General features: G+C 63.1%; 1 protein-coding gene across 18 annotated transcripts in view; it reads left to right on the top strand.

The window, feature by feature from the left end:
• The window catches only part of ABLIM2 (actin binding LIM protein family member 2), a 102,428-nt gene that overhangs the window by 78,556 nt on the left and 10,214 nt on the right, over positions 1-13,658 (top strand). For 16 of the 18 annotated variants that reach the window (XR_009450097.1, XR_009450110.1, XR_009450108.1 and 13 more), the window contains 4 exons: positions 5,743-5,804; positions 10,550-10,604; positions 11,843-11,962; positions 12,062-12,142. Coding sequence is in view for 1 of the 18 variants with exons in the window: in XM_059676603.1 (XP_059532586.1) it covers positions 5,743-5,804; positions 10,550-10,604; positions 11,843-11,850; positions 12,062-12,142 (206 nt within the window). In the remaining 17 variants the exon portion in view is untranslated. The remainder of the gene's footprint in view (positions 1-5,742; positions 5,805-10,549; positions 10,605-11,842; positions 11,963-12,061; positions 12,143-13,658) is intronic. The other 2 variants (XM_059676603.1, XR_009450102.1) reach the window with 2 other exon arrangements.

The following is a 13,658-nucleotide window of genomic DNA, read 5'->3' as shown; positions in this document are numbered from 1 at the left end:
GTGTCCACCCGCCACGCTGAGCTCACTTATGGTGACAGTGCCGTGACTCTGTCCTCCACTCGCCTCCGGCTGGCACTCTGGCGCCCTGTGCTCTGAGTGGAGGCCACGGTGCCAGCCTTTGCAGCTGTGACTTGACCTCTGTCCTGGTGACTCTGCCTCACCTCCCGCGTGCAGGAAGGTAGCGACGAGGGCCCGGCTACTGGCCGCCTCGAGCGGGCATGCCTTGCTCCCCGCCAGCCTCTGGAGAAATGTGGGCAGATGGGCAGCACGCACAGAGGGGTCTCCACCTCTTCTCGGGGTTCCTTTGAGCCCCCAAATGTGAGTTCATCGACACCAGTTCCACTGGCAAACCACTGTTACTAAGCAAAGCGTTTGCACAGAGCAGGGCCGCCCGCCTGCACCCCGGTCGCTTTCACCTGCAGCGCGCCCAAGGAGCGCAGGCCTGTGACATCCAACACAGTGGGCGCTCAATAAATGTTTGTTGAATTGAGATGCGTTACATTCAACGGGTATTTATTGAGCACCCACTCTGTGCCAGACGCTGTGCGGGGCGCCAAGGGGGAGACTGAGGAGACGAGAGCAGCCCCTGCCTGGAGAAGCGTGCAGGGAGCCCGGAGAGCCAGAGACGCTGGCGAGAGCAAGCACACGTGCATCCCGCCGCCGCCCGCCAGGGTCCTCCTTGGGCTCCTGGGGGCCGGTCACAACCTCATCCCACCTGTGACACCATCAACACATCTCCCCTGGGATTGAATCATCATTCAGTCATTCATCCATCTGTCCACCACACATTTATTGAGCACCTACTATGTGCTGGACCTGGTGCTAGGCAGCGCAGAGGTGGTGGTGCGCAGGGCCCGGTCCCCATTCCCCATCAGTGAGAAGCCCATTGAGCAGCAGTGACAAACCAGAGTGACAGCCCTCTCCTGAGAGTGGGGCCTCCTCTGCACATTCATGATGGACAGCTGTGTGTTTGCCTTCTTGCCACGCACACGTGTGCTTGGACTGCGTGCCATAGGCTGTATTGATGAGCTGGGTGCTGCACGGGGAAAGGGTGGCACTGATGTTTTGTTATAAGAAACGGGTCTTGCCGCTTATAAGAGGAGACGCAGGGCCCCCAGAGGACCTGAGGTGATGGCCCCCCTCTGGCCTGGACCCTGTGGGTGGGCCTGCGCTGCTCGGGGTCCCACCTTCCTAACCTTCAGGTCCTTCCTGTCTTTTGAGGTTCCCCCGTGCCCCTCTGGGTGGTCAGACTGGAGGCTGCTGGGCCAGAGTGAGAGGGATTGGGGAGCCCAGATAAGCAACATGGGCCCCTGGACAGTGTAGGTGGTGGGACCACGTGTGAGCAGGGAGGAGGGTGGGGTGGGGGCAGGATGATGCGGGCAGAGGCACTTTATGCAGAGGTCAGGAGCGAGCAAGGTGGCTCTTTCTGCTGTGGCGCCTGCTAGGGGTGGGCTGACGGGCTAGGAGTGCAGAGGAGGACTGGCCTGGAGACAGAGTCCTAGATGGGCCTGGGCTCATGGCAGGGGGTGGCCTGAGTCCCTGGACTTTCCCGCCATGTGCCTGATAAAACGTGTTCCTGAGTTCAGTTACTTTCTCAACAGGGCCTAAGGCCCAGATGAGGTCCTTCTCCTGATTCAGCCCAGCTACTCCCCGGGCCCCTCCCTTCCCCATATTGCTCCAGCCCAGCTACTCCCCGGGCCCCTCCCTTCCCCATCTCTGCGGAACCAGGACACTGGAGGAAGGAGAGAGGCAGTTGGGACAAGGCACCAGGGTTGGATAGCGCCATACAAGTGGAGTGGGCCCAGAAAGATGGAAGGGGCAGCCAGCAGTGCTGTCAGCCAGGAAGGACAGGGAGGGAAAGGCCCGGGGGAGCTGGAGGGCTTGGGTCCAGCAGCCCCAGTGTCCAGCAGGGGCCAGGAGGTTAGTTGGAGAGAGACTCCTGCAGAGAGACTCGGCCAGGTCTTTGTGCAAGGACTTGGCCTCCAGCTGGATGGACAGAGTACCCTCTGGCCCCTCCCTGTGTTTGGCCCCCAGGGTGGTGGGAGCCCCGGACGTCAGGAGAAGACCTTGGCCCAGGAAGAGCCACTCCTGGCCCCTCACCGGGAGAGACCACCCGAAGCCCAGGCGCAAGAGTGCAGCACCCCAAGAGCCGCTGCCATTCATGGGGTTGGCTAGGGACCCTACTTTTAGCAAAAATCCCTGTGCCCCCCTGTGCCCAGCAGGCTTGCCCACCGGCCCAGGGGCTAGACCGTGTATGACCTCCGGTGCTGTGGGCAGGGGCACAAGCCATAAGCGGGCACGAGTCCCTCGGGAGCTCATGGTAAGGAGCCAGCGTCTCGAGCGACACCTCTCAGGGCCTCCTCTGTCCCACTCCACCGCTGCCATGGCGTCTCGAGACACCCCTTCCCCACGGGAAGCCCTGCTCCCCTGTCAGCTTCTGTGCCGCCCCACTTGCACGTAGCAACTTCTCGGTGGGTGCTCGTCCGGCAGTGCGTGGCTGGGTCTCCCCTTCGTGCGACTTGGCGCTGCTCTGGGGCTGGGGGGAGGATGGGGGTGGCCTCAGCTAACACAGGCAGCAACAGTGTCCGCGAGATCACGTGAGGGTCGGCAGAATCCACTAGACCTGGGGGTCAGTCCAGTGGGGTTTGAGCCTTAGCTTGTCTCTTGCTGTGTGACCTTGGACATGAGTGCAAACTTCTCTGCGTTTGAAGTCACCTCATCTGGAAAAGGGGGTGATCCCGTCCTCCCGGCAGGAAGCAGCTGCTCTCAGGGCTCCTCTGTGAGCACCCAGCGCCCTCTGTCCTGGGCCCTGTGGGGTGTCATGGCAGCGTGGGGTCAGGACTACCAGCCTGGCCCCGGATCCCTCAGCGCCCCCTTGCTTGCTTCTGAAACCCGAAGCTCAGACCCGCCAAGGGGCCTCCTGTTCAAAGTCACGCGGGGCTAAAGGGGTTCCAGGTCCCTCCTGTCTCAGGTGGGGACATGGAGGCCCCGAGAGAAGACCCACGCCTGCACAGAGCCATGCAGCTACAGTTACCCACACATCCCTGAACGGAAAACCGCTCACGGGCCTGTTGAAGCTGATGAAGACCTGCCCGCCGAATGGCTTGCTGGCCAGCCATCCACAAGCACCCCCGGCGAGGCCACTGCGATGGGTTCAGAGAGCAGCCTCGGGGGTGTGACAGTGGAGACCCCTCTCTCCTGGCTCTCCCCCATGAAGTGCAAAGGAAAAATCCAGAAACAATACAGCAGATGACCAGAGCTCTGCAGGGGGGACAGGAGAAGTGGACTGGCTCGGGGCCTTGAAAAAGGCAGGACTCCATGTGTCACGGCCCACACAGTGGCATAAGGCGAACAGGTGGGTGTTTTCCTCCGCCAGCCACACTGCTGATATTGAGCCGGAGGCCCGTTGGCACCCCTCCGCCTGGAGAGCGCGCCCAGGGAACATGCTCCATCCACAGCCGCTGTCTCCAACCCACCTCGGGGCACAGGGCATCCCAGGAGGTACAGCTCACTCCCACACCAGGTGAGCTCAGCAGACCAGGAGGGCATTGGACAAGCATTCTGAAGACTAAATTGTCATCAGAACCACAACCCATAATAAGCCAGGCCCTACTTAGTAAACCTAAACAGGGTGGCAGTCTGCTAACTGGGAGACTCAGCTAGAACCCAGCGTCTCCCAGATGTCCAGGAACACGGGAGAATTAGTCTTCACACTGAGAACCAGGAAGATAACTATTTGAATGAGAAAAGACAGCAGACGCAGCGCCAAGAAAAATCAGATGTTAGGAGGTCCCTGACAAGGATCTTCAAGGCAACCATCACCACAATGCTTCAACAAACAATGACAAATACTTTTGAAACAACTGGGGGGTGGCGGGGGGGGAGGAAGAAAATCTCACCAAAGAAATAGAAAACATAACCAAATGGAAGTTACAGACCTGAAAAGGAAAACAACCAAAATAAAAGCTTTTCTTGATGGGCTCAGTAACAGAACAGAGAGGATGGCAGAGGAGAGAATCAGAGAATCTGAACAACAGAGAGAAAAGAGCCTCAGTCTGTGGGACAATAACTGTATCGTGAGCGTCTCAGAAGAAGAGAAGTGAGTGGGTCTGAGAAAGTATTCAGAGAAATAATGGTTCAAAACTGACCAAATTTGACAAAACACATAAACCCACAGGTTCAAGAACAGGTGAACCGCAAATAGGATAAATCCAAAATAACCTACTCCAAAAACACATCGTCATTAAACTTCAAAAAGCTAAAGATAGAGGGGGAAATTCTCGAGAGCAGAATAAGACAGATTTTCTATAGGGGACACCAGGTCACAGGACAGCCGATTTCTCGCCACAAACCATGGAGGCGAGCGGGAAGTGGCACCACATTTTTCAGGTGCCGACAGACAATTGCTGTGGACGTGAATTCTGCTTGGCTGAAAGTATCCCTCAGGCATGGCTGGGAATAACGACATCCTCAGACAAAGGAGGCCTTGTCTTGCAGCATGGGGGCTGGGTGACCTGGGACAGGTCCTTCTGTGCCTGTGCCTCCATGTGCCCTCTGTGAAATGGGAGGAGTCGGCCAAGGCATTTTTCTGGAGCAGCGTGGAAGAGGCCGGGAGGAGGGGGGGCGGCCCAGCGGGTCTGGCCCCAGGCCCCTCTCCCACTCTGTTCCAGCCCGACTTTCATCCGTTGTGTGTGTCAGAGTTTGAGTAAGATTTCAGGGGACAAGAGGGTTCCTCTGCTAGGAGTTTGGGAACTCTGACCTTGATGTTGCAAAAGGCCCTTCCTGACCCACACCCGGATCCTTCCGAAGGCCACGGGGGCAAGCAAGTCCCCGAGGCAGGGCCCTGAGCGGAGGCAGGTCCCCAGATGCGCCTGTAGAGGATGTTCCTGTCCTCACTGAGTTCTCGGGGAACCCTCGCAAGGAAGGGCACCTGGCCCCTCAAACTTCGCTCGGAGGGGGTGGGTGGGGCCCGAACACCCAGGGGCGGGATCCGATCCCCTCTGAGCCCTCGCGGGCGGCCCGGCGGCTCCCAGGGCGCTGGCCTTTGGCCCTGAGCATCGTTGCCCGAGCAGCTGGGTGCCGCCCGGGACGGGGGCCAGGACCCCCAGAGAAGCAGACGTGGGCTCTGTCCTTGGGGCCCACAGGCTATGGGAGGACTGACAGCTTGGGCCAGGCCTCTGGAGGCGCTTCCAGTTGGGGACCCGGCCTCTGCAGGGAGCCAGGACGGGGGCCTCGCTCACGTCTGCGCAGGAGGGCACTGCGGGAGCCCCGCTCCGCTCTGCAGACGTGGCTGCCGGTGTGAGCCACAGGTGGACCAGGGGTGCGCTTCCCATGGGCGGCAGGACCCCGTGTCTCTGGCTTTGAGAGCCACTAGGAATTAGGGCTTCAACGTGCAATGCCCCGCTGCAGAGAGCTGAGGGTTTGTTGGTAATGAAATGGTCTTCAGGCCCTTCGGTTGGTGGTGGGCCCCCTGCCGCTCCGGCTCCAGCGGCCCAGACTGACCCTGTGGGCAGAACACAGTGCCCGCCTGGGTGGGGTCAGGCCCGAGGTGCCCCGGTGTCCTGGGCTGGCTCGGGGACCCCCCCCCCCGCCGGCTTCCTCCTCAGTCCCTGGGACAGAGGTCAGGATGGAGGCAGGGCGTGGTCCTCGGGCCCTTCTGTGTCCCCTGCCGGCCCACACCCGGCCTCCCTCCGTGGGGCCGCGCCTGCCGCGTGCGTGACGGCTGTGCTGTGTCTGTTTCAGGATTCCCCTATTCCAAATCTGACCCTCTCCCAGGACACGGGAAGAATGGCTTGGACCACCGGGTAGGTACCCCCTCCCCGGCCCGCGGGGTACTAACCTCGCTGTGAGCCCGAGCGGTCCCCACAGCGTCCTGACAGCACAGCTAGGAGGGGGCCCCGGGACCCCGCTCGCCCGCCTGCCTGTGCCTGCTGCTCCACGGGCCCACCTGCTGCTTCTCCAGACCAGACAGAACCGGCAACACCCCTTCCCCATTCCCGGGAGAGCCCCCCGCCCTGGGAGTCCTCAGCGTGTCAGGGCAGGAAGGTGGGGGCACCTCCGTCCTCTTCCTGTGACCTAGAACCTAAAAGGACCTTAAATGTGAGCCAAGGACCCTCTTCCTTCCCTGGGGCCCGGCCCCTCCTGCCATCACCAGCACCTTTGCCCCCACGGCAGGTGTCATTGGCACCCGGGTGTCACTGGAGGCCACACAGCAGCTCTCCCCGGCTGCGCCCCCGTGTCCCGTCTCGGGACATCCAGGGGGCACTCCAGTGGCTTGCTGCCTGACTGTCCCCACGAGGGGCAAGACCCTCTTCCCACAGTGAGGACCCCCGCCCGGGTGGGCATGATGACACCAGTGACCATACGTGTGCACGTGCACACACATGCATGCGTACACATGCACATACATATGCACATACACACATGAACATATGCACACACACTTGAACACGGGCACTCACATACACACACTTGAACACGGGCACGCACACATGCACACACGAACACGTGCACACGCATGCATGCACATATGCCGGGCCCCAGGAGGCTCTGCCCGTGGGATGCTGGTCTGTAACAAGGCGATTCAGCCTCAAGGCTGCGTCCGTGGCTGCTCCGTGGCCGCCTCGCGATGAGTGGGGCCAGGGACAGCTCCTCGGCCTCCCCGGGGTCTCACAGCCAGGCCAGGCCCTGGGACGCGGCCGTCCCTCGGCCTCTCTGTCTGCCCCCGGTCCTGTGGACGCTGCCGTCTGTCCGGCCGAGTCGTGCATGCCGCCTGCATTTCGGTTTCCTCCTTGGGGTCTGCCCACCCTTTGTGTCCACGGGGAAAGTGGGGGGTGAGAATGCAGACGGTGTCCCCCCGGAAGCTGCCGGGGTCCCGAGGGCGGGGGGCGTGGTCCAGGTGCTCTCTGCTCACCTGGCAGCTTCCTCTGCCTCGGGGGGCTGCGGGCTGGGGGTCCTGCCCCCCCCCGCCCCCTGCAGCCCAGTCCCCTCCGTCTTCAGAAGGGAGTTCAGAGAGGCCGTCTCCCTGCTCCTCTCGCCTCGGGTCCCCACGCTGCCTCCTCCCGGGCGCCTGCCTTGGCTCCCAGCCCCATGGAGGCCTCCCAGCCGCTGGCCTTGGCCGCCACCCCCTCAAAGGGCTTGGGGGCAGCTGGTCCTGACCCTGGGGGTGGGGAGGTCCCCATCCGCTCTGGAGCAGGGAGCAGAACTCGGAGCCCCGCTGGGCGCCTGCTGGCCCTCGGGCGGGACGGTGGGGCGGGCGGTGTGGCTGCGTGTGCGTCGGGCCCATCGTCGCGTGGAGAGGACTTTGCCGTTGCTCTGCAGGGACTGTGACTGTGACGGTGCCTCGCTCTGGTCCTCTTCTCCCTGCGACACTTTCCCTCCATCTGTTCTCTTCCCAAGACTCACGGGCTCTCCTGCCTGTGTCTCGGGGGGGGCGGGGGGGGGGGAGGCAGGTCATGACCTTTGGCTGTCCCGCCTTCCGGGCAGCTGCTCAGTCACCCTCCCCACAGGCCCCCAGGGGCCCTCATGCACCCACGAGGTCGAAGGCCTGCAGGGCTCCCAGGTCCCTAAGTTGTTTCCTGAGGGTTTTTTTTTTTTTACGTCCAGAAAGGTCTCTGGGTGGCCTAACCCAAAAGCACAGGTGCAGTGACCAAACCCGCTAACATGAAGTCCTGAGGGAAGAGAGGGAGGAAAGGAGGGAGAGAGGGGAGGGGAGGAGATGGGGGAGAGGGAGGGGGGAGAAGGGGAAGAGGGGGAGGGGGGTCAGGGGAGAGAGGAGAGGAGGAGAGGGAGAAGAGGGTGAAACCACAGAGAAACCCTATCGAACCTACCAGAGAGCCTTCTTGCCGAAAACCATGGGGCTCAGGTCCAAGCCTCCTGGTGGCGGGCACAGCTGTGTGGCTCCTGTCGCTGGGAGGAAGGGGACCGAGTCATCGGGATGCACACGGGTCCCCATTCCTGCTCTGAGGGGTGTGTCACAGGGGCCACCCCTGCTTGTCCCCGAGCTCCTTACAATGTCCCGAGGCCCAGCCTGCCTCACAGCCCGAGCCTGCGGGTGCCCTCAGCTCCGCAGTGAGTAGAGAAGTCACTGCCCGCTGCCGGCTCTTCTGGGACACGTGCCTCCCCCCCCCCCCCCGGCCTGTTCTTCAGAGAAGGGCCCCTGGCCACCGGCAGATCCTGGTGGGAGCCCCAGGGGAGTCCCATGGGGAGAAGCCCCAATGCTAACTACGAACAGACTGAATTCTTCTCCGAGAAGGTGGAGTGTCTGCTAGGAATTCACAGTGCAGAGAGGGGACCCCAGGGCATGGGCACAATTTATAAAGCAGGTTTAATACTCACAAAGCTAAACTCACCCAGCTCGGTACCATGCAAGGCCATTGGTCGCTGTGGCAGCCACCCTGGCAGGCGGTTTGATATCAGAGCTAGTGAAAAGTAATAAAAAGCACACGGAGCAGTTGAATAACGCGGACGGCAAGCCCCCCCTACTAGGCACGTGAGAAGCATGGCAGGTGTTCCCGTGTCCACGGAGCATGTCTAACCGTGTTCATGTGTGCGACTGGGGAACGCCTTCACCCATTGAAGGAGCCGATGTTTTCCGGCTGGAAAGCTGGACGGAGCACGTGCATCAGCACCAGGCGCCCCAAGTTCTGGCGGGGGGTGGGGGGTGCCTGGGCAAGTGACGGACATTTCTGAGTCTTTCCGAGTGTGTCCTCACCTCTTAAGACTCCTGTGAGCACATCAGGGCTGTAAACTCTCATACGCTCTGCAGCGTGGTTCCCACACGAGGAGGTATTACAACAGCAAGTCCCTACCCCTCCTCACCTCCAGACCAGCGGCTGCTGCGTGGAGTGGCCGAGCCAACGGGACTCCAGGGAGGAAAGTGCATGGCCAGTGTGAACGGCCACCACTCCGCTCCTGCTACTAGCAATCCTTGAAAAGTAAAACTCGAGTGAGATGCTTTGCAGCGCCATGCGTGCGCTGTGTGGTCTTGGGCAAGTTGCTTCACCTCTCTGAGCCTCGTCCATAAAATGGTAACAACGATGCCCACCTCCCAGGGGTGCCGCGGAGATTAGTGAACGCGGCTGTAAGAGCAGCTGACACAGTCACACCAGGCAAGTGGGAGAGGGCAGCCCGGTGATCCTCTGCTGAGGACCGCGGGGAGCCCACCAGGGCAGCTGCTGGGGGTTCCCCTGGCCACGGAGCTCTCCTGCCAGGGAGGGCGGGAAGACCCCAGGCCCAGCTGGCAGCTCTGGCTGACCCTCCGCTCCCCTCTGCCCCGGGCGATGCCCTACCCTTCCTCCCGGGAGGCTCTGTCTCATCTCTGAACCTGACAGAGCGCAGGAAGCTGGTTGTGGCCCCAGGAAGGGGTTCCAGCTGCCCCGGTGGCCCTGGCGGCCAGCTTTGATGGCCTGTGGTGTGGGACAGTGGACACTAGAGGGCGGCCTTTCCATTCCGTGTCCCAGAGGGGGGGTGGCAAGTGGCTGGCAGGTGTGCCCGGCTTTGTCCCAGGAGGAGGTGCACCTGGGGTGCTTGTCAGTGTCCTGAGAAAATGTCTCCAAAAAGGGTTCTTGCAACTCAGGAGACTCCCTCTGTCACAGAGAGTCCGTCACCGGGTGGGCGCAGAGCCGGCGGGGACTCCAGGGCGGGGAGGAGGTCGGCCTGTGAGGCACGGACGAAAAGACTCAGTAATCAAGACCAACGTGTTTTAATGCGATGGTTTTAAAAATCCAGATTAATGCAGACAAACCCACGATGAACAAAATATCACACATTTACAGAGACCGGCTCCGGCCCTGCACTTCACGTGCTCTCCCCTCGCTGCCTCAGTTTCCCCTCTGGGCTGAAGGACTTGGGCCTGGCTGCCCTCTGAGGCCTTTGTGCCTCTCGCCAGTGGGGCCCTCACTCCCGCCTCCCCGTGAGGTAGGGCTGGAAGCCCTATTGCCTCCCCGTCACCTGCAGGTCCCTCTCCTTTGGAATTGAACCCAGTTGAGAAGTGCTGTGCCAGCTGGGGGCGGGGAACCCCGCAGGCTCGGTGCCCCCGGGCAGAACCTTCCGGGGTCTGCAGGGTGGCTTCTGCGGGTGGGCAGACATGAGTGGTGGGAGGCAGTGAAATGGCAGAGCGAGGGCAGGTGAGGGCACCACCTGAGACGGGTGGCGGGTCCGGTCCCGTGCAGCCTCTGTGTGGAGTGCTCGCGACGTGCTGGGCCCTGTCCCAGCGGCTGTGCAGACACCGGCCACCGAGCTCTGGGGACAGCGGGGTCTGGAGGGGGCTAAGGCCCCGGGAACAGCTTCCACGCTGAGCCGCCCCCGGGTTGTGCCAGCTGCAGAGCTCAGGGGCCAGGCCCCGGGGCGTCCTTACGGCCGTTCGGCAGGAGCTGCCTGGACGGGCAGGGTTGGCACAGGCCGGGAGGCGGCAGCGGCCTGGAGCAGAGCCGCCGGGTGAGGGCGGCACCCCGGGGAGTGGGGGCCTCCATTGCAGCATCTGCAGGCTCGGTGATCCGACCCTCCCACCCCGGCCTGCCTCCTGCTGCCCTCTCTCTTTCTCTTCCAGAACGCCAATCTGGCGCCTTGTGGAGCAGACCCGGATGCCAGCTGGGGCACGCGAGGTACACGGAGCGGGGACCCTAGGTCTCTGGCTGGGGCAGGGAACACTAACACAGTCCCACAAACTTCGTTCTAACCACCCCCCTCCCCCCGCCAGGCCGCCGGCAGGGGCGCTAAGCCTGGCGCAGTGAGAGGAGCCCGGGTGCTCGCTGCCAGCCTCCCCCTCGAGGGTCAGCTTACTCCGTTCTAACGTTGCCGAGGTGCTCTGCTCTCCCATCAGCCCCTGCGCTGACTTGTCTGTCACTTTGGTCACTTGTGGGGAGGGATCTGTGTGGGAATGACTGTCCCCTGTCAGGGCCAGGCCAGCCCAACCTCCAGGGAAACCAGGGGCAGCGAGGGAGCAAGTCCCACCTCGCTCGCATGGCGCTCCAGCCAGGCGGGCTGCCTGCAGGAGGTTGGCAGGGACCCTGGTCACGTGGCAGGTGCCTGGCGGAGGCTCTGCCCGCTGGGAGCCGGCCTGGGCCTGCAAGGGCCCGGCATTGCTACCTCGCCTGTCACCCCGAGTGCGACGGGTGGGGGGCTCACTCTCGCGGGCGGGATGGCACTGCAGGGTGGAGATGGAGGTGTCGAAGCTGCTCCCTGCAAGTGGCTCTCCAGTCCCTGGCTCCCAGCTGGCACGTCTAGAATCCCACGGGTCGCGCTGAAAAATTCAGGGTCCGGCTCCCCTCGCCTGGGCCCCTGCCAGGGACTCTCCCCGAGACAGGCCTGCGGCCGGGGTCCCAGCGTCTGCCTCTGTGGGTGCTGGGCGCTCACAGAGCCTCCGCCCCCCAATCTCACTGCGTAACAAGACCTTCTAGTCCAGGGGCGCCTCCCAGCACTGTGTCCGGAGCTCAGGAGCTTCCAGGAGGCACGAAAGGGTTAAGAAGGAAGAAAGTTAGAGGCTGGGGGCTTCGGCCCCGGGAGGCTCTGAGTCTTCCTACCCAGAAGGCCCACTCACGGGGTAAACTGAGGCAGGCAGCGTTCTCAGGCGGCTCGGCCCAGCAGGGGAGACAGCGCCGCAGGGACACAGTGCCGCGTCCAGCTCCCAGTCTGGCTCCAGCCTCCTGCTCGCCTCTGGCTCTTGGTTTCTCCCTGGGACGGGCAGCTCCCTCCTCCGCCTGTGGCTCCAGGGCCGCCGCTGTGGGGACGGGCCGCACGGCCCAGCTGGCTGCAGGGCGGGGGGTGGGAGGGTGCTTTCACCTCTGGGATGGGTTCCTGCGCTTTCTCACTGGCCCTGTGGTCTCTGCTCTTTCTCTTACAGAATACAAGGTAAGGGGCCGCCGCCTCGCTGACCTCTGACCTCTTCCTGCCGCGCCTGCCCAGGTTAAAAGTTCCTTTTGTTGTGCTTTTCCTTTGAGATGTGTGTCCCGTGCAGACGCAAGTATATGCCTTCCTCCCCACCCCACCCAGCCCGCGGGCCCGGCCCCCCTCTCATCCCGCGCGCGTGTCCGCTGAAGCCAACCTGCCGCCTCCCCCACAGGTCTATCCCTATGACGCCCTCATCGTCACAAACCGGATCCGCGTGAAACTGCCCAAAGACGTGGACCGGACGAGACTGGAGGTGAGAGGGGCTCGGGGCGGGGGTCCTCCCACTGGGGGGCTCTGAGGGGCCTCCCCACACTCATCGCCCGAGTGTCCCCACCGGGGCGGGGCGGGGCGGGCCCGGCAAGAGCCCGGTGCCCAGGACCCGCGCTGCTTCGTGGCGGGACACGCGGGCGGGTCTGCTGCCCAGCAAAGGCAGCGTCGGAGGCCCAGCTGTTTGTGGCCGGGCAGGAGCGCCGGGAGCAGCGCCTGACTCCGTCATACTGTGTCTCCCCCGAGGAGGGAGAGTGGGAACCGTCCCGGCCACAGCCTCCCGGGGTCTAGGATAGCACACTGACCGGGGGAGCAAGTACCGTCGACCCTCGAACAGCGTGGGGAGGGGGGGGCACCGACCCCCAGCACAGTCGGAATCCGAGGGTAACGGTTGACCCCCCAGAACGTAACCACTGTGTCCAGGGGGTGGGTTCCAGGACCCCCAGCAGGCGCTCAAGCCCCTCCTGTAAAATGGTGCAGAACAGCACACAGTCAGCCCGCGGCTCCGAGGGCTCCGACGAGGACTGAAGATCTGCTCTGGGTGGATTGTGGGGGTTGGATCTGCGGCTGCGCAGCCCAGGGATGCAGGGGCTGACTGGTCCTTAACGAGACCGTCCTCAGAGCGCCGGCCACGCAGGGAAAGCCCCTGGTCAAGGGCCCGCTGTGCTGCTTAAAGGCCCACAGGGGGCAGCACAGCGTAGGAACCGGTAGTATCGTTGCCCGGAAGAGCTGACTTTGCTGAGCACCTACGCTGAGCCAGGTCCAAAGTGGCCCGCGTGCAGGACTTAACTTAGTCCTCACAGTCACCCTACAAAGGAATCGGCAGCCAGACGGTGGGGTGCAGGCAATGGGGCCCCCTGCCTGCACTGGGCTCCCTGCCTGCACTGGGCAGGAATGTCCCGGTGCCTCTGCATGACGATTTCACTGGGTGTGAGGGGTCTGGAGATTCCTGAAAGCTCATCTGTGCCTAGGGCTGGGCACACAGTAGGTGCTGGGAGCATATGAAGCCTACTGTGTGTCCAGCCAGCGCCAGACCCTGCCAGATTGCCAGCCCAGGCGGTCACTCAGGCGGCTGCCGGGAGGGGAGCGATGGGGCCGTGGACGCTGCCACATCCTGGCTGAGGAGGAAGCGCTGCGCTGGCCCTTAGAGGAGGGACAGGACTGCCAGCAGCAGAGAAGGGAGGACAGGACAGGGTCTGCCAGGCCCCGGGCCGGGAGCACTGGGCCGGGAGGCACCCGGAGAGCCGTGTGCACAGAGCAGGCCGGAGCCCAGCGCCCCTCCCCTTCGGGGCGCCCACCCCGTGGCCTCGAGCCGATGCCTGGCCCTTCTCTGCAAGGACGCACTGTGGCTCCTCCTTGTTCATTGTGCGGTCTCGTCCCCAGTACAATGTCCCTGCTCTGAAAGGGGCTGCTGGCCAGAGCTGGGATCAGGAGCTGCCTGGAGGGCTCCTAACTGGTGCGGCTGTCCCCCAGGGGGCGGGCCCTATGGGCGGTCACTCCCC

Source organism: Myotis daubentonii, chromosome 1 (genome assembly GCF_963259705.1).
Source record: "Myotis daubentonii chromosome 1, mMyoDau2.1, whole genome shotgun sequence".
NCBI classification, from domain to species: domain Eukaryota; kingdom Metazoa; phylum Chordata; class Mammalia; order Chiroptera; family Vespertilionidae; genus Myotis; species Myotis daubentonii.
This window is presented reverse-complemented; position numbering and strand designations above follow the sequence as displayed.